Source organism: Tauraco erythrolophus, chromosome 10 (genome assembly GCF_009769465.1).
Source record: "Tauraco erythrolophus isolate bTauEry1 chromosome 10, bTauEry1.pri, whole genome shotgun sequence".
Classification (NCBI taxonomy): domain Eukaryota; kingdom Metazoa; phylum Chordata; class Aves; order Musophagiformes; family Musophagidae; genus Tauraco; species Tauraco erythrolophus.
This window is the reverse complement of record NC_141474.1, coordinates 10,388,242-10,409,183: the sequence shown is the minus strand read 5'-3', so window position 1 is coordinate 10,409,183 and position 20,942 is coordinate 10,388,242. Positions and strand designations below refer to the sequence as shown.

At 37.5% G+C, this 20,942-nt stretch overlaps 1 protein-coding gene across 1 annotated transcript in view; it reads right to left on the bottom strand.

Moving 5' to 3' along the window:
- CRB1 (crumbs cell polarity complex component 1) overlaps nt 1-20,942 on the bottom strand; it is a 104,018-nt gene that overhangs the window by 30,608 nt on the left and 52,468 nt on the right. Inside the window, exons 6-7 of the mRNA XM_086617603.1 lie at nt 4,424-5,377; nt 359-909 (exon numbers count right to left, since the gene is read on the bottom strand). Of these exons, the coding sequence (XP_086473729.1) occupies nt 359-909; nt 4,424-5,377 (1,505 nt within the window). The remainder of the gene's footprint in view (nt 1-358; nt 910-4,423; nt 5,378-20,942) is intronic.

The window sequence follows — 20,942 nt, the reverse complement described above, 5'->3', positions numbered from 1 at the left end:
CTAAAAGCTGATGGACTCCCAACTCTACGGATGGGGGACTGTTTGGCAAAAAGGAGAATTCTGTTTATTTCAGATGGAAAGTGATAAAGACCTGTACTATGACAGCACAGCACATTCAATAATTAGTGAAAAACAGTATTTCAACCTTAAAATATTTTAATTCTCCCCTATGCAAATACATTTTGCTGCTGATATTTATCATACGTAGCATACTGCAACGAAATCTGCTCTTTCTCGTATTTTTACATATTTTCCTAAGATGCCATTATCATCAAATAATGTACGGGAACGTATGAAAAATTAAAATAAATTCTCCATTATAAACATGTGAAAATGCTCTGAAAAGTGTCATTCTTACCTTGCAGAGGTTGTCACTCGTGCAGCCTTTGGTGACATTGATCAGAGTTCGGTTGATAAGAGTATTCAGTGGACTGGTGATGGGGAAGAATTCCAGTGGCTGGTTATTCACTCTTACATCTTGGATGCAGCCTTTGAAATACCTGCCATTTCTATCAGTTTCTTTGTTATCTGGTAGGCCTCCAATGTAAAGAATATCCTTAGTTTGGATGGTTAGTACTGGAGTAGAAATAAAGCCTAGATATTGAGAGGACTGGAACAATTCCATCTTATTTGGTTCTATTTTTAATGTTATTAAGTAAAAGTTTCCATCGTTCATGGAGTGTTTCCCTAATAACTTCATGGAATTTAGAGCTAACATTGTGAGTTTTCCACCTTCCAAGTAGACTCTTACATAGAGGTAAGTACTGTTTCTCAAAGCCAGTAAAAATCCAGAAGATTTGCGTGTTCGGACAAACATCGATATGTTCAAATTTTCATTCTGAGTGGCATCAACAGAAAAAGCAGCATAGCCTGAGGAGTCCTCAGATCCAAACCGGCCTGGAATGTACTCTTGGGGTTAGAGATATGGGAAAAGATTTAAAAAAAAAAAAAAAAAAAAGAGAAGAAGGGAGAAATGGTTAGGGCTATATACAAGGGAACCAATGTGATGATCAAATAGCTACTTCTGGTAATATTTATGTATGGTAGTAAGATGTGCTGGTATTTATGGATGAATAAAGACTTGATCCAGCTGTAAATAGGTTCTATTTCAAAATTCCTGTTGGCTTCCATGGCTGTAGCATTAAGTCCCTGTACAGGACCAGATGTTGTGTTATTGGGCGCATTTTCCCCTTTATCATGCTCTATGTAATGCTATGTTTTCAAATGGTTAAACAAGGACAGGTTTCTATAGTTTCCTGGATTGGTCCTCTGAAAGATCATTTTGATCCGCTGATGACCATGGATGTTAACGTAATTCTGGAACTTTGTGATGTTTTTTGCACTGATTCCAACCGTAGAAATAGCCAAAAGCTGCTCAGCAAACCCCTCTTGTGTAAAAACTCCAAATAGGGCACCTATTTGGTGTTACATGGGCTCTCCAGTTTTCTGACAGACTTTCTGTTGCTGGAGCTCAACACGTGCTCAACTTGTATCCAGTTATGAATGCTGCTCAGTCCTGCGAGTGCCCATAACGCTATGGTGTTGTGAGGGAAAAATGATCCAGGATTGAGTAAGCCTTTTTCTTTTTCTTTTGTGCTTATCAATTAAAACGATTAAACCAAAACCATCTGTCTCTCTCTCTTACTCTTTATTTTCAGTAATGATTTTCAGACTTGTAAGGATACAAAATATGTAGCCCAAACCGTATTTTATTCTGACGAATCATCTTGTTAAAGCACAACAAAGTGTTCCTATTTTTACATTTTAAGTTTCGTGATCTTGTCCTCAATATTATAGACTTCCTGCCTAAACACTTTCAAGAGCTACTTTTAATATATCAAACTCATAGAAAAACTAAACCAAGCTTTTTTTTTAAATGCTCACATAGCTAAAGAGTCAGTCCTCTTTTTTGAAGTAAAACTCCTAGAGACCTCATAGGCCAAGTTTCTGCCTGCAGCACTACTTTTTTTTTATGACTACAGTAAAAAACCCAATGAAAATAGGGGACTGACTGTGAAGCCCCAACAGACCTTTAATAACCACACTGCACTACTATGTGGCACAGTAATATTATTTAGCAACAGGAATAAATCCCTTACTTGTTCCTAAACAGAAAATTGCGTAAATAAATTACATCTGAAATATTTTAATTCTGTGAATAAGATTACCTATAAATCTACATCTGCTTGTTAAACCTCTGGTATGTAGAAATAAATATTTGTTGAAATGAGTGTTTGGAGGCGTTAAATCTCTTTAAGTTATATCTTCTCTGTAAGGTGGTACTAGAGACAGATATTTTTGCATGAGGGTAAAAAGAAAATTTCTGCTGGAATGAGGATTACGCATTTGCAGGATTAGAAGGAAGCATTAATCTTCAAACAGGTATTTCATGTTTACAATTACTTTGTTACGTTGCTCTCTATTTATAAATACACATATCTCTCTCTCATCAGTCTGATCTTCTGTTTGATGAGATGGCTAGCATCACCTTGGTCAATATTAACCTCTTGGGTCACAACATCTGGATGTTGATCAAAATGAGTCAACATCTGTTTGTTATTTTGTATATGTAGAGAAAATATTGCCTCTTGTCAATTAAATACTTGGCAGCAACTTTTCTTCAAAAAGACACTAGCATTTCTTATGTTATCCTTTACCACAAGTCTCCCCCACTCTGCCTTTTAAGAAACCTGCCACAGTCTTTTAAATATGGCATATGTCTAGAACCTATGTATCAAAATGGCATGGTGCCATAATTTGCAAGAATACTGTGGTCAGAAGGAAAAAAAGAAACAAAAAAAGCACGCTTTCTAATCATTCTCAACAGTTCTAATGCCAGTATAAGCCTCTCCTGGCCCTGACTGGTTTTAATTTTGCTTCATATAAGGAGGCAAACATATTTACCAGATGTTGTCCTACACTCCAAAGTTGCTTTCCAAATCTTTGGATAAATTACAGCTAGACTTCAAAGCAGTCGGTTACAATTACCTCTCAGACTTTGTCATTTTGCAATAAAACCAAAAACTATTGAAAAGTATTGATAACTATTAAGTATAGCATACAAAATGAAATTGTATTTAAACATTCTGAAATGTATTTCAAGCTACAGCTTTCTGCAGCAGTGCATTCAATAAACCCCTGGGGCCAGGCGTTCAGCTGATATAAATCAATGTAGCTTCACTGGCGGCAGTGCGGCCGCGCCAGTTCACACCAGTTTAGGATCTGTCCATTCCAATCTCACCATGGCTCTGCTGTTACACTTCATTTTTTCCAGTCCGTTTGAAAAATATATATGCACAAATATATGTATGTATGTATACGGTATGTATGTATGCATTTCTTCCTCCCTTAACATTGCTGTGATTGACCATGTGTGGATGGTTAGTAAGTGGGCAGAGAGGGAAGCGGGGGCAAGGACACTGTGTGGAAGACTCAGTTCTGTACAGTTTTCTTAAACAAAACTGGTTGTTTGAAATCCCTAAAACTTTTGCTGAGGAAGGATTGCAGAGTCCACCCCAAAATGTTCCTGAGGGGTGCTGTCTTTACAACTCCAGAGGGTTTCACAGACCAGATGCAGCATAGCAGGGAGCTGGGCAGAGTCCTGCTGTTGTCCTTCTACGTTGCCTCAGCCCGCACTTGGAAAGATTGTTTGTAGCAGGGAAAGTACGAGGGGCATCTGTAGCTTTTGTATTCCTGCTCATTGCTGCCAAAGACACTGTGTGCTGAGATATGCTCTTTTGTTTGCTGAGACATGGAGACATTTTTCTCTGGTCACCACATAGCTCTCTGGCAACAACCTCCTTCATTTGCAATTGTCCAGAGCTGCCCCGGGACTAGCTGAGAGATGAATGGGCCCTGTTTCCAGCCTCTGCAGCCCTGCCTTCTCCTTGGGCTAATCAGATTAAGTTAATAGTATAATCTCATTCATTTTTTAAAATTGGAATCTGTCTTTTTTTAACTTGTAGTACTTTTGCTTGCCTTTCATTGCCTTAAATGAGGTTCTTTATAAAAGCCTAGAGAGCTTGAGGATAAAATTTTCAAAGAATGCTTTGAAAGTATGACTTAAACTTCAAGTGACTTGGTTGCTTTGTAAATTTTACTCAGGGTGCATAACCTCCAGTGAACTATGGTTTTCCAGAGTTTGTGGCATGCTAAGAGCACTAAGAAGATTTTAAAACTGGATGAGTGGAATCCCCCAGTTTAGCCTGACTCTTTTTGTCAGGTTGAAAAGCAGCCTTCCTGGGAAAGTAACTAGAAAATAACACAGACATCCTACTACTAACCTCTTGTGCTTTCCTACCAGTTGACATTAAGCTCCAGAGATCCTCAGGGTCATGCTGTTTCATCACCAGGTAAACAGAATTGCTTATGATCACGTTTGCAGCAACCACTTCAAATGCGGATGCCAACATCATTCCCTTACCTGTTGAGCAGCTTGGCCCTGCATACGGCCGGTAGCAATCACAGTGGTAGCTCAGCCACAGGTTGGTGCAGCGTCCCCTGTTCTGACAAGGGTGGGTGTCACACCAGTCCTTTTTACTACATCCTGTCCTGACATTTAAAGATGATTCAGGTGATATGTTCTCTGGAGTAATAACATTCAAGTCTATTTCAATGTCCTGAAGACAGCCTACAAATGAAGGTGCAGAATGTATGTTATAGATGTTAAGTAGAGAGTTGCCGCTAATGTTCCCCACTGGTAAGCTGCCCAAAAACGTGCTCTGAAATGCAAGCATCACGTCATCGTTATCTATCATAGCAGATGTTTCATTGAGACACAATTCTACACAAGAGCTGTCAAGCAAATTAAGAGTAACAGCTCTTGCCAAGGTTACCTCCACTGAATGCCATTCTCCGTCACTGACATTATGTGATATACGCAACACAGCCTGCGGCTGGTTATTGACTTGCACAGATAAGTGTAAGTAGCCATTCAGTAACTCCAGCTTTGCAAATGTCTTTTTCTCCCCTCTGTAAAACAGAAAAGCTGTACGTTGCACTGTTTGAAACCTCAGGTTTATGTTATAGAAGAATTCCTTTGTCGGGTTGATGGGATTCTTCAACAAAAGGAAACTGTTTCCTTGAAAAGAAAACGTGGTTACAGTTTCACAGTGTATTCCAGTATACCCAGGTGAACACATGCAGCTGAATCCGTGTTGGCCGTTTTTTAAATGTGGGATACATGTTCCATTGTTTTGGCATAGCTGCTCAGTACAGCCACGAAGGACTTCTGTACAGTTCCAGCCACCATAATAAATCCCTTCTTTGTCTGCAGGTGGGCAATGGCAAGTGTAATTCCCAGGAAAATTCTCGCAGATTCCACCATTTTGGCAAGGGTTCATGTAACATTCATTGATGTCTTCATCACAGTGAGTACCTGAAGAATAAACAATGAATTAGGCAGTCTGGACTGAATAACTGGAGCCCAAAATTACATTTTTAATAACATCTGTTTTATTAAATTATCTGTAATTAGAGGAGAATGTCTTGATAAAGAAATTATTGACTCACAAGTTTAAAATATGTTAAACATAAAAATACCATTCACATGCCATAACTTTTTTGTGCAAAGTCTTACGTAAACACCTTAGTGATTTTGGAGAGAAGAACCAAACAAATTGACAGTTTTGATATGGATAATGTGATGAAATTGAGATAAACATCACCTCCAAAAGATGCAATCAAGTTTCCCACCTGTTCTGCGGTAGAAATCTAGAATGCTTTGAGAGGAATTTAATTATTTATCACATATAAAAAGCCAAGAATTCTTGCTTAATTCATATTCATAATACTGTATGTTTATGAGCTGGACTATTGTCTGCCCATCTTTCCTTCTCTTCCACATTCATTCAAAAGGTAGAAGCATTACAGTCTAATATTCCTGGTCCTATATGAAACATCTTGGAGCAACAATCTTCAAGTGAGTGTCACAGGACTTAAAAGTACTACGCAATATAGTGGGACAGACTGACAAGTGAACATCCCTGCAAAATGTACGTATAGCGAGCTGCCCATCTGAAGAATGAAATTCACAGAGTGAGCAAGGGGCTGCACAGTTTGACAATAAGAAATCCATAGAAGAGCTTAAACCTACATCCTGTTGGAGGTCCGGGCAAGATGCAGTGAGATGCACCCCCTCCACAATGAGTGGGCTGTTGTCACATTTCAGGAACAGGTGTGTACTGCAGTTATTCACAAATGAACAATGGATCTTTATTCTTCCAAAACAAGGGAGCAATGACTTCTGATCCATCAGTCAGGGTCTCATAAAGTGAGGAGACTTCACTTGGGATGTGAGGATCTGAGAGAAGATGTTGAAGGGGTTTAAACCTGCATGTCCCAGCAGTATAGTCCTACTACCATGTATCTACAGTGGAACTTTCTTTAACTCTCCTATATACAAAAATATAAAGCAAGAAAAGATGAAAGGAATATTTTCTCAAACATCTCAGAGCTTGGTGATGAGAGCACTTCTGCAGTGCTTGTATTTCCTTCGATACAATGCTTGGCTTCTGTTATATTGGGTAAAAGGAGAGCTCCTCATCTCAACTTCACTGTAATTTGATAGATGTGACCTAAGTATGTCTACTGCATCAGACTTCACAAAGAAAAACAAATGTGTTCCTCTTGTAAAACTAATCTGTTTATCCCTCTGCACTGTTGTTCATCTATAAAGTGGTAATTATAGTAACTTCTCCCTTGAGCAATCAAGTGACCAATATGTATGCAATGAATCAGGGAAAATCTGTTTCTTATCTCCCTTGGAAGCAGTCAAAATATACAAATGCTTTTTTGAAAACTCATGCTAAGTGCAACTCCTAATATTTCCACTTTCCTTCGCAGCTATTCTAGAGAAAAATAAGAAATACTTCGCAGTTAGTTTTCAAACTAGTATCATCAGCACAAATAGACATAATCATGCCTGTCCCCGCAGTAAAACTGGTGCCTGTAAATTAGCTAATCAGGTGTGCTGAGACTCACAGAGTTGCAGCTAGGTACCAGGCACCACACCTAGCTTTACATACAAATTCGCAACAAGCTTTACTTTTATGGCAAAATGCAGCCATTTTTCATGGAAAATTACAGAGCAGCGTTCAGCCACAATGAATTGCTTCAAATAGCAGTAGATAAATGTAGTTACTCCGGCTAATTCCTTGCCTGTCCACTTTATTCAATCACAATTGTAACAAGACCCATCTCAGAGAGCAGTTAAGTTATAGGAGAGCCAGAAAGGAACTGAGAATTGGCTGAGACTTGTTTTAAAGATTAGACAAAGTGAAGTGGTCATAGCATGTATATAAAAGGCCCTCTTAGCAATGATCCTGCTCACTCATCAGTCTTCAATTGTAGTATATAGTTTCCACTTGAAGCTTCAGATTATCAAACGCAGCTCGTGCTATCTCCCTGGTCTGGCAGTGGGGTTCTACAGCAGCAGTCTCTCTCTGTTTTCCAGCCAGGCTTGTATTTATTCCAGCATGAGATGTCTATGTATACCTTAATGTGTAGTGGCATCTGGCAGAAATATGACCCATTGGGACTGACTTTCTCAAAGTGAAGCGCACTTCCCAAACCATTACTGACTGGGGGCCAGAACGATGTCTGCTTTGCCCAGTTTTTGGCAATTTCTGTGTTAGCAACTTCTCCTGCTTTTGCTATTCTAGTTTATGAAAAGTGAAGTTACCGTGAGCAGTTTCCTGTTTCGGTCAGTGTTTTAGTGCATCTCCCGCCCGATACTGCGCCCTTCCCTGCTTCAACATCAAGAACAACGTGTCCACAGGTCTTGTGTGCAACTCAGTCTTATTATGATGGCTGTAGAAACATCAGTCTCGTTGGGTTTTGTGACGAAGATAAAAATTAGTGCAGCCTAGAAGCAGTAGGACCAGGGATGTACTCAGCCTTGCCATACAGCTGCAGAGTGGTCAGAGCATACTTACGGATTTACAGACTGGGAGCCCCTATTAAACCTTTCATAGAAAAAAAAATCAGCTAAGCAAATGGCTAGATACTTGCTGCATTTTCAGTAATGTGTGATGACTCTGTGTGTATTAGTTTATTATCCCGTGGCACCTGCAAGGCATCACCTTTGCCTTGTAGCTTTGTGGACTGAATCGCTCCTTGCAATAGTGACTTGTCCCTGGAAAGGATCAAACAGCTGCAAAAACTGAACCCAACTTTACGGTAAAGTTTATTGTCTGTGTTGTCCTCTACTTCATCAAATTAGATGTTAACTTAATGAAATGTTTTTGTGAGAATACTAAACTTGTTTGGTAATCACATATGTTTCTACCTTTAAATTTAGAGAACACATTTGATAACAAAAGCATCAATATCTAACAAAAAAAAAATTAGTTTTATGATGACAGATACATATTATTGTTAGTATATTCCTTGCCTATAGAAAATTAATAACATCAGTTACTAAATGCAAAGTGACTATCACAGAGTCACTTAAATATATGCAATTTCTAAGCATTTCAGTGTCTGAATACAAATGCTTATTTTTTAAGTAATCATGTCAATAATATGTTGCAAAATAATTATTTTGTGGGGTTGTATATATCACAGAATCATAGAATGTTAGAGATTGGAAGGGACCTCAAAGGATGTTATACGTATACAATTGCATATATATGCCTGCTGTTTTGTAATAAGATTAGCACAAAAATAAATATAGGTCACATCAAAAGACAAGTAATAGGCCATTTTTTCATTTAAAGAATAAATAAATCAGCTGTTTCTACAAGCTGTGTTGATATTCCTTGTTATCTGCCAATTGCTAAGCAAGCAAAGACCACTGTCACTCAAGATAAAAGCACTCTAGATAAAAGGATTAGACAATATTTATAGAACTGTATAAGCAGTTCAAATAGCTTAGGTTGGAGGAGAAGTTAGCATGTAAAAAAAGTATTCTGAAAAGATGTCAGACATACCAAAAGCAAGTGCAAGTACGAGGGGAACTCTTGTTTTCTTTTCAGTGGTTACATGCATTAGATCAGCTAAACATATTTACGTTTTTAAAGTGAAAAGTAAAACAAATCATTCAGCATTTTCTTTTCTAAATATATTACACAGCCACTTAAAATTTCAGATAATGTGAAATTTTTATCATATTTTTATAGATAATGATTACTTTCTCCTCCTGTGGAATTTTATTCAAAATAGAGACGAAACAGCTCCTTTGACTCAGTTTGACAATACCACTCCTGTCTCCTTTTTTCACTTACACATTATTACCACGGAGCAGCTATTTTCTGTTAACCTCTTCATTAAACTATCTGTTTCAAATATAGCAGCAAAGGTTTTCTGCAGAAGCAGGATGACAAAAGCAATTATTCAAGCATAATTCTGCTGAACAGCACTAATTTTCATTTTGATTAAATAATTATAAAAGTATTATCCAAGTTACACTTTGATACACACTTTTGGTTTGAAATCTGTTTACAGCTTTCTGCCTTTCCAGTCCCTTGACGCTATATAAATATCAAGCAAGTACAAACAGTCTGGATAGATACTATATGTTTGGTACAATCTAAGTGCACATATAATTTCACAAAAAGAAAATATTTACCTGTAAACATTGTCATTAAAATGATGTAAACCTGTATCCTAGTTGCAACCATCTTTTTCCAAAGAAAAGGAAAAAGGCTGTTTAGCACTTAAGCAGTCCACAAAGTAAGTTTCTGTAAAGTTCAAACCAGTTCTTAGTATAAAGGCTTCCTTTCCAGGATTAGCTTGCTCCACTTCTGTACCTGCTGATGTAGTCTGATGGTGTATTTTGCCCAAGCCAGATCAACAAGGCTTAAAGTAAGACTCATTAAACTGCTTACGCAATAGATATGTATCCTACTTAAATTCTTTTTCAGCATGTTCTGTCCAAGTATGCTCACATGAAAATTTGATTGTGTTTCACAGAAGGGCATATTTTTAGGATCTGTTCAAAATTGATTTGTCACTTTTTGTTGTTCTGCAAGGTGTTCCTTTTTAAGACCATATTTTATTTCAAGAGGTTTGTTAACCCAGATCAACTCTTTTACAGTGACTGTTATTCAGAGAAACTCTATGTCTCGATAAGCAGATAGGAAGGACCTAAAATTGTATCTTATTTAATATTTCATAGAGTATTTTTGTTCTATTGGCTCTCATTGTACTACTTAATGGAAATTAATTTCTGCAGATTTTTGAGTGTGCTAAAGACAGGAAAAAAGTAATTTACTGAAACGTTTTCTTTCTTCAGCTCTTGAACAAGACATTCTGACTTGGACTTAATTTAATGAGAGGAAAACAGAGTTCAGGAGATTGAACTACTTATTTCTGTGATAATTTCAGCAGTAGAGGTATTTTTTTTCAATTGTACTTTATTTACATGATGCATTGCTGAAAATATTGCTAAAGTAATATCTCTTTATGTAATTAGTGAAAAATTATAAAGCAAGAAAGTCTTTCCCCAGGTAGGTATTTATACCATCCAACCAGCATATGAAAAACTGTGGATTCAGATCTTTCTTTTGGCAGTTTCCCATTTTACAACTTCAGCAATGGATCCAGAAGTCTCTCAGCCTGTCCCCCCAAAAATGTTGATTTTTGGCAAACGTATTTTTCAATTCCTCCTTCTCCCTCAACTCATTTATTCATTAATGAAGAAATTCCACATCTTGCATCAAATTTGTTTCTAGCTTCACCAAAAGACTCGTATGCAGGCTACAATTTTTGATCAATTTCATCTACAGTTCACAATTGCTTTTATGGTGATGATCAGAAAACTGCTTCTCCTTCCAGCCTCTGATACAGGCATTGAGTGATTTTTCCTATAATAAATTTGATTACCATGGGATAAGAATGTCATCCAGACTCCTTGAAAGGTAAGTAAGGAAGCTTTAAACAAAATAACGTCCATGTTGATAAATTAGTATGTATGTACTTTATTAGTAGTGCTTATCAAATGTCTCGTGATACTGCTTGAAGTTTAATATGCATTTTTACTCTGAAAATAACAAGAAAAAGTTGGAGATGCTTGGTAATTGTCAGTCCTCTTGCAATATGACCCTGATGAGTGTTCTGAGGGAAGATTATGAACATACACACTGTCAACAAGTTGGGATAGGCATACGCTATTACAGCTCAGTGAAAACACAGAGTTGATGACACTCCAAGACAGAGGAACTTCATACCAGGATATTTAGCAAGCTGCCTGAAGCCATGTCAGAACTGCTGGTGGGTGTTTAGAACAAATCTGTCAAGAACAAGTGGTTTACAGAAGGTAGTAGTTACTCTAATTACAGTAAGGGTTTGCTATTGTCTTTAATAACATTTTCATATACAAATCAAGGAGAAAAATCTATGCGAAACCACCATAAAGCGGGTATAAAATTTGTGTAACCCTACCCAGAAATTAATTCAAACTAGGAGGCTCTATTGAGTATGGTTTGGGATTGTCCTGGGTTTGCTCTGGTTGATGTTTTCGTAAGACGTATGTGATGGTATAGAAAGTTTGCTTATTAAGTTGTCTGATAAAGCAGGGTTAAGTGAAACTTTTGAGTGTGTTAAAGACAAAATTACCTTTATAGGTGAACATAAGAAATTGCAGAAATGGCCTAAAATATATTGGATTCAATTCTGGAAGGACTTATCCAGTTTCTGTAGTCTCAGGCCAGAGTAACCAGCAATCAGGTAGAACAATAGTTTCAGTTTTTTAAAAAGTCTTGATCACGCCATAGCAGGAATACTGAGTCCACTTTTAATTCTGCACTGCAAGAAAGATTTGGATCAATTGGGAAGAATTCAGAGGAGAGCAATGAGAATAACTACAGGTGTAGAAAATATGGCTTATGAGGAGAGACTAAAAAAACAGGGCTGTTCAGTTGAAAGACAAGCAGAGGACATGGGACACAGTAGTAGTCTTTCAGTACAAAAAAGAGACCACACTGTTCCCTAAGACTATAGTAAACAAGTGAAGAAGTTGTGGGTTTGACATGCACCAAGGAAGATCCAAGTCATGCTTTAGGAAAATATTTCTAATGACAATTGGCATACGATATCCATGGGGAGCCATAAGGTCTATTTTGGATCCTTAAAAATAGATCAGAGACAAAAGTGCAGTGACGCAAGTCAGCTGATCCTATCTTAGACACACAGATAGCTCAAATGATACCTGCATGTCTGTCCCTTCCAATTCTATTTTTTCCATGTTTCTGTGACTTCCTCAAATAAAATAATTCCCAGCAACTAGCTTTAAAGGTGTCAAACTATGCATGCACATATATTTATCTACACACAGATAGGTATAAAATGCAAGTAGGAGTAAACCCTGGAAAAACTCAAATTGTAGCATACCCTTTAGAATATGATTTATGAAAACGAAGACAAAGAGTTTGCAATAATGCTTCTTCCATGTATATTTTACAATTTTGGAAATGTCTGTTACAAAATCCTACTTCAGGCAGAAACAACTTTTTTCAAGTGACTCATTAATCCTGAGGCCAGCAGAAGGATCTATCAGAGCATATATTCTTCAGGGCTCCAGGTCTTAGCAGACAATCACGAAAGTTCTAACTTTACCACATCTGTGCTGATAATTGCAAAGAGATAATTACTCTTTGCTGGAAGGAGGAAATGCACGTTCATGAGTGAGTAAGCGCAAGGAAATAAATTGGCCATCTCTATGTCATCGTAATTAAAACTCATGCTTCTGGGCATAAATCAGTTGTCATGGAGGTCGGGAAGGAGATTTTACTCTTAGGTACATCAGTGTAGAGCAAGGGGGGGGTATTTAAATGGATTTTTTTCCTCCTATTTTTCCTCAGTAAAGAACTACCTTATATTGGATATTGAACTCAATGTGACCAGTGATCTGATCTAGTACGGCAATTTTTGTTCCTATCTTAGCAGGAAAAGCTCATGTAAAATGAAGGACAGAGTACAAAGCAGAGCTTGAGCACATGGAAAATTGGATACTTTAAAATAGTAGGATAATAAGCGTTTGCTAACATTGGGCTGATTTGCACATGATACCTTTCACACAGAACTCTAATTTTGTAAAGTCGTAAGACCTTGCTAGTTATTCCTTTATTGCAGACAAATTCACTATTTTACTCTTTTTCCTTTTGCCATTTGAAATGTACATATAAAGTTAATACTGGCTAGGAAAGAAAATTAAAATAGAAATAGAGTTGAGTGACTTGGCTTAATCATTAAATATGTCACTCTATCTGAGGGATATGGAATTCATAACGTGCTACATTCAGAATGGCATGCTGTAACTCAATCTTTTTAAATGTTGCTGGCCTGAAGCTTCATAGACTAGTTTGAATTTTCAGTAAAAATTGATTTTTTTTAAAGTAGTAAACCCCCCCAATCCCTTAATCTCTTCAATCATTAAACGTTTTCTGAGAGCAAAAGTATTTGGAAATGTTTTTCCACTTGTTTCACATGTTTTGTCACACCTAAAACAGTTTTCATTTGAAAAAAAAAAAGGAAAAAAAAGAAAGAAAATCATGTACATGCTGTAGGTGATTAGTTGTTTAGTGAGATCTGGTGTGTTTGTTTTATTTTATAAATATTGGAAACAGCCGATCGAGTTTAGCATTGGCTTCAGCTTCCGGGTAGATCAGCCAGCCTTTTTCATGAGCCTGCTCTGCAGACCATGAGTGATCCTTAGGCAAAGTTGTGTGAGCGGCACAGCCAGAGGTCAGACACATATAGCCTGTGAATGGCAAGGGGCCATGTCCTAGAAGGGCAGCATGGCAAAACTGTTGCTTGTAGCCTACACCTTCATCCTATATTTCGATTAACACAGCCAGCCATGTGGCTCCAATTGTAGGATTAGGGTCTGAATCTGAGTAAAGAAAAACTCGGTGAAGAAATATGTCCCTGCATGGCACTCATTTTCCTTTCATTTCCCTACTTCTAGAGTCAGCTTTATATATAGGTAAGAGAGGCAGCTGCTGTTGTGTTTGACTGATGGAGGTAAGAAAGAAAATCAAATGGTGGCAGCCCAGTTTTCCCAGGCAGCATCCTTCTCGAGTGGGTTTTCTGGCTGCACTGAGGTGAATGTAGCTATGGCCACGGCACTGATATGAGGAAGGAAGAGTCTATGAGAGGAGGGAGAGCACAATTACAGGGTGTGACAGGTCAAAGTGGAGAAAGGTGATTTATGAAGAACACCATTAAGAAAGAAAAGAAAATAGCAGATAAGATTATGGAGATTAAACAGATGAAAAAGTAGAGAAAAACATGAACGGTAACTCAGTATAAAGGAAAAGAAAATGCCGGAATCAATGGTGCCAAGATTCTTGTGTCGGCATTTGAGACAGCATTCTTGTTGGAAAAAGAGGCATTTATGGGTAGTAAGAGAAGCGATTGTGTATGTGTATGACCATTAACCTATGTAGGAAATGCGAGGAATGCTTACAAAGGCTGCAGAGCAGAGATAAGGTCTACACAGAGGTCTGAGCTAAAATTGAGAATGGAGAAAGGAGACCACAGGGCAATGCCTAAAACAAAAGATTGAAAAATATTTAGAAAAAAAAAACAGTCATAGATTTTTTTGAATAAAATATAATCATGTGCAGAGAAGTCAATTCACAGAAAGAATCATAGAAAAATTTTGATTGAAAGGAATCTTTGAAGGTTATGTGGTCCATTCAAAGGGTCAGGACATAATGCAGAGAAGAAATTGGAATAGTGCGTTTCAGAGAATTTGATTACTTTATACCCGATTATGGACTAGATATTTGGAAATCAGAGAAAGATATTTGGTGTTCTGCTTCCAGTATGTTTCCTGTGTGTTCTTTAAGTTGTAAAAGGAGTATATATAATTCAGGAATTTTTCATGTTTTACGTTTTAGAAAACTGTAGAAAGACTGTCAAATTCAAAGCATTAATGATCTGATTTGCATTTTTTGTAGATTTATGAGCTTGTACATACAGATGATGTGTGTGCATTTGAACTGAAGTATGTCCAGAGGGATCTTAAAACAACCAATACCTTTGAGTTGTTTAATTAGATCATACAAGGTCATGTTTCATTGACTTGAAAATCTGTTTGGAGCATATGATTCACTTTGGAATTGGAAAACAAATTAATTTTCAGTCCTACAAACACTTAAGGGCTTTAAAAGAGTGCTTGCTGTTGACGAACAGATCCATTGAGAAACGTATGCTGTGTCTAGTCTCTCCTAAAAGGGATTTTCTACCTTGTCTCTTGTTGGCTGCTTCCTATTTGCTTTAACTTAGGCAGGCAATCACAGCCACTGTGCTGTCTAGTGTGAAATGGCTTCTGCCCTGGAAACGGTGCTTTGAAAATATTCAGTCATTTGCAAGATTTTCTCGTTTTGTTAAAACCAATGAGAATCTCCACAACATATAAAAGTGACTGTATTTACGTAACTTCATTGTCAGTCCATATTGAAACAAAGTGAAAAAGCCAGTAGGCTAGAAAATCATAGTTTTAATAAGGCCTATGGAGCTTAACTGAGAATGGAAACCTGAAAATAGAAAAATATGAAATATGAATGTGTGAATATACATAACATATTTATGTTGTGTGTATTTTGAGCTGTGCATAGCATAGCTGTATAAGTAGCATGAATATGATCTATATTTATGCTATGTATAATTACAGTTCTTTATTCCTGCAGTATATATTTGTACATAATTGATTAACAGTTTAAATACAGAAAACCAAGTCTTTTATCCTGATTATCCACTGCTACAATTTTTTATAAGGCAATTATTCTACCTGATGTATGTTTTCTTCCCTGTGTAAATAGCTGTGATTTGCTATAGAGCAGATGTAGAAGCAGAAGACCTTAGACTTTGGACTGTGATATTTCAATCAAAATCTGTACCATTGGGAATGGCAGAAGATCATACCTCTCTTGACTTCAGCAGCAGTTCCTTCTAATGGTAGTTCTTCTGCACTCTAAAAATTCGTCTAAATGATGGCTTTGTTTATCCAAGGTTTCATATGTTTAACAGATCATGAAGCTGGGATGTGTGAGACCAAAACTAACTTCACATTCACTAGGTCACTAACAATCCCAATGGCATGGGATAGCATGGACTTCAGCTAGGATTGTGTGTGATTGCCATGGACTTCTGGCTGTCTTATTAGGAGACTTCCTGGGTCATAGTATGTAGATGTGATTTAGCTAGATTAAGTCTAGTTTTTATATGTCTTTGTATGCTACAGTTAGCTTCTGTAGCTGCGCAGACATATTTGCAGTACAGCATTTAAATAGTTTTCTTTGTTTGTTACTATAGGCAGTGATTGAATGTGATGTTCTGACCTCACAAACGGGACTAATAACAGATTTCTGAACCTTCTTTCTTAAGAAAAAATAGTACCCATAGAACAGTGGCTACAGCCATAACTATATCGATCATTATGATTCTCTGTAATAGCGTCGTGTTGTTAACACAGCCAGACTTGAAAAATTACAGTGGTAGGAGACCAATCTGAATCACATCCAACAAATCTATTTCTAGCAGTTAATTATCAGTACAAATTAGCTGTCTAGACTAGGCTTTTTTTCTTCTATCTGAGACTGTTTATTGAAAGTGTAAAGTTCATTGTCAGCGAGGGAAGGAGTGTGCTTTCCTTAATCCACGCCTCCTTACGCAATCAGCAGAAGTCCTTTTCTAAGTTAATTCAAGTATTTTTTATAAAAGGGATCAGCACCCAGGTGCTCAGTAAAAGGCTAGCTTAACTTCTTTGAAATTGTCCTTGCACTTGAAAAAAAATCAGGGTACCTAAACAGAAGTAGGTTGTGCCTTACTATAAGTACCTCAGAGTTTATTTCAAACAATGCAAACGAGAAGACATAAAAATACTAGGCTTTATCACTTGTTCCTCCTATTAGCAATCACTGACTAAAGAGCTAGATACTACAGGGAACAATTCACGTAAGAGCTTCTATGTAGTATATCACATAAAATTTATTTTAGTGATCACTTTACCAGCTTATTTTTATTATTCAGTGTCCAAATATACTTTTTATGTCCTTGAGAAGACCTTAGACCTGGGACTCAACAGTGATAATTAATTAGCAGCAAAGTATAAAACTCCCGAGTCCTGACTGAACAAAAGCATTAAAGGCATCAGGGTTTTTTTTTTGATGGTAGATTAAAATCAGAATTGTATATATGTACACACCTGCACATACAAAATTGAGAAGAGAGAGAGTTGTGCTGCCATTGAGAGGGACTTCAACAGACAAGAGAAATGGGTAATCTTCAGGAACCTCATGAAGTTCTGCAAAGGGATTTGCAAAGCCCTGCACCTGGGGACAAATAACATCATCCTGGATAATAACTGACTGGAAAACAGATTTGCCATGCTGGTGAACAAGTTGGACATGAGCCAGCAGTGTGCCCTTGCAGCAAAGAGGGCCAACAGCCCTCTGGGCTGTATTAGGAAGCATGTTGCCAACAGGTCAAGGGAGGTGACTCTTCACCTCTAATCAGCACCAGTGAGACCACACCAAGTCCTGGGCTGGGCTCCCCAGGTGCAAGAAAGAAGTGGATGTACTGGAGCAAGTCCAGCAAAGAGCCATGAAGATGATTAAGGGATTGGAAAATCTGTGCTGAGAGGCTGTGAGAGCTGGGGTTGCTCGGAAGTTGATATGAAAGTAAATTTTAAAGGCAAGAGATAGCATTTCAAAGAAAAAAACACATTTAAACTTCTCCTCAATTCACCTGTTCCTTCCCCTTGAAGAACTATGTATTGCCTGGTCTTGTAAGCACGCATGCAATTCTTCTTAAGACCTGATCACATAAGTGTGAGGCTCAGCTGTACAGATATCCTCCTTTTAAATTTAAAATGCTGTATGTTGTTAAATAATCCTTTATAACAGGTACAGGTGGGAAATTTGAGACATACTTGTACTGTAAAATTTAAGAATATTTGATTTCTTTACTCTGTTCTCCCTGTATATAAGCTTGGCAGCGTTAATGCAGGAAGGTTTAGAAGATTATGTGTACATGACAGCCCTGCGGATTTCCATCACCGTGATTTTCCTTCCAACTCTTGTTTTTTTGAAGAGCATAATGACCTATGACAACTAAGTTTTATTCTCTGTGCAGTCTGACATTGCTTCTGTGTAATGGATCGGACAGTTTGTGATACATCAGTACAAGACACTTTCTTCCCCACGTCAACCTAGGGTACCTCTTCAATATTTCCCATCTGTGCTGACCTATGTGATCAAGAGGTCATGTCCTGAAGTCAGTCCCAGAATTGAAACACTCACTTCTACCACAGGCCAGACTATTAATGTAACCCATTTAATTTACATCAAGTTGGAACTTGACATTCAATTTCTCAGTCCAGAAGCAATTATTTTTAAAGGAACATGCCAACAGTATTGCTTGGCTTAGAATAGCAAAAGTTCAAAAGGGTAAAAAACATTTCACACCATAAATAAAGAATTGATTATACTTGAAAACAAAGTTTGTAATTACTACTGACATTTCTGAGCCTAGATGAGGTGCCTTTTATGCTTTAAAAACTGATGTCATTTATGCCACTGGCATTATGGGAACCTTATGTAAGGGTCTAAAAGAGTCCTTTGCTGGTATTTTAAGGATCAATAGGAAAACACAAATATTTTGCACAACACTTGGGTCAAACACATATTTTTTGTCAAGCAAGAGTGTAGAATTCATTGTGAGTGCTTAGCCTTTAGCAGGACAGGAACTCCTTTGACTCCTTTCACCCCGATATTTCCATCAGCAGGACCACTTTGCATAATCAGCAAAATCCAATACTTTGGAATGGAAAATTATGTTATTCTTCTTGTGTGAAAGCCAAGCCTCCAAGGTGCTAATAGATTTTAACTAGGAATAGCCCTGATCTGGGTCATCAAATTACTATTCTGTACTTAAAACCACAGTGCTTGTTTTTTTCACAGCTTTTACAGCCCTGAGTGGACTTTGCGTGACTTGCCAAAGACCAATATCCCTGAACCCCACATGTAAGATTCTGCTAATCAAATTGTGTGGTACAAAAGGTAAAAAATGATGTTAAGAATTTGGACTAGCAAACAGCGTCCATCACAAAGTCTTTGAGAAATAGCATCTTCCAGATCAGGCTGTAATGACTGCGTTGAAATATCAGCTAAACCAAGATGTTGCTAATGTGTAGCAGATGGCTACCCATAGACGGTATTTCGTGCTCCCTCTTCTGGTTAATAGGTGCAGAAGGAGTACAGAGAACTGCTCAAAGAGCTCTTAGTTCTCTCAGAGCTCTGCTAGTGCTAAAATGCTGTTGCCAGTTCAAACAAATTGCGTATTTTCCCATATTAGGGCAGCTTATACTATTTGGATGGCCTAACACAGATAGCAGTTTACCAAGTAAAGCCCCTTACCGAGGGTGAATGAGAATGCCATACCACTGCTGTGGGGTATTTGGGGATGTTTATATGAGAAATAGTATTTCAAAGGCATGTAAAAATCTGTGAGTGTGAAAACAGAGTAGCTAAGCTACATAAAAACTGTAACCTCTACAAGAACGAAGCAACAAATGGCATTATACCATTTATATTTGATGCCACAGCAAGATAACAGCAGCTTGCATACTTTAATCTTAAATAAGTTTACTCATGTATCTTGACTTTTTATATGAATATAGGCCAATATTACTTTCATAACAAATGTATACAGGTTTGGCGTGCAAACGTCACACATTTCCCACTGTTAGAAGCCATGCAATTAAAATAATTAATTAGTGATGAACACCAACATAAACTCTGCTTATTAAGAAGTATACACATGGCATGCTGCAAATCTTGCAGAAAGGAAAGAAGACAAATCTTTCATTCCTACCACAAAACAATCCAGCCAGAAAAATGTGCACTTCAAAATAGAAAAGATGAATGTTGTGGATCTTTGTAACTAGTGATCAAAGAAAAGCTTTCTATAAGCAGAATAATAAAGTACTCTGAAGCAGCTATAATGTATTTATTTACATATATATGTGCATTAGCACATGTGGGTGTGTACACACACATTCATACATACATGCATATCGTTCAGAACTCCTTGTTCATGTGCTAATTCTGACTGAACTTCTCCAGCTTCTCCAGTGTCACTCCCGAGTTCCTCCATTATGGGGGGAAAGAAGTAATGACCCTTAAATGTTTGATTGTATAATTTACTGTATTTCCAATAAACTGGATTTTGATGAGGTTCACTATGGTGAGATTATTAAGGCTGTTTTCGAAATCATTTGTTGAGTAAGCCATTGAACTCTTAAATTAGGTCATTTTGTTTATCGCTTGACATTTGACCTTAAATATTCCACAAATTAGAACATATTGAGGAAGTAAAATATATTAGTCCCATATATATTATTAGTCCCTAATATATTAGTCCCATAGCACAGGTCTTCTCTTTACTATCTACTTGTTAAGCACTTTCTCCAGACTACTGAAAACTGTATGATGTGTAGATTTAAAGAAAGTTAGTTTCTGTTTGGGGAAAAGTGGTGCATCTGCTTGACTCTGCAATTTGACCAGAACAATGTAGGCTTATGCAATACAATGCTAAAAAGTAGCTCCTGAGATGGACAATCAAATTCTTGAGCAGACGAGCAAAGTTCTGTTGTCAGTTTAGTGTGTGCAATACCTTTGATTTCAGCAGGGTTTGTGCATCCTTATCACTTAGACCACACTTTAAACTCTGCTTTCATTAGCGGTTGTCTTTGCTATTGGATGCATGTGTGTATGCAAGAAATGCCTCTCGTTAGGAAACAAACAGGATTATCTATAATGCCAGGGTGCGTTAGACATGTAGAACTAGCATTAGGATGTATATCAGGAGATACACAGCAGTTTCTGTTTATATTAGGGAAATGAAGGTTACTGGGTGTTCAACAACAGAAAATGTAGGGCGAAGTGAGTCCTGTGTTTGGTTCCAGGCTGCATAGCATGTTGCTGGGCTAGGGC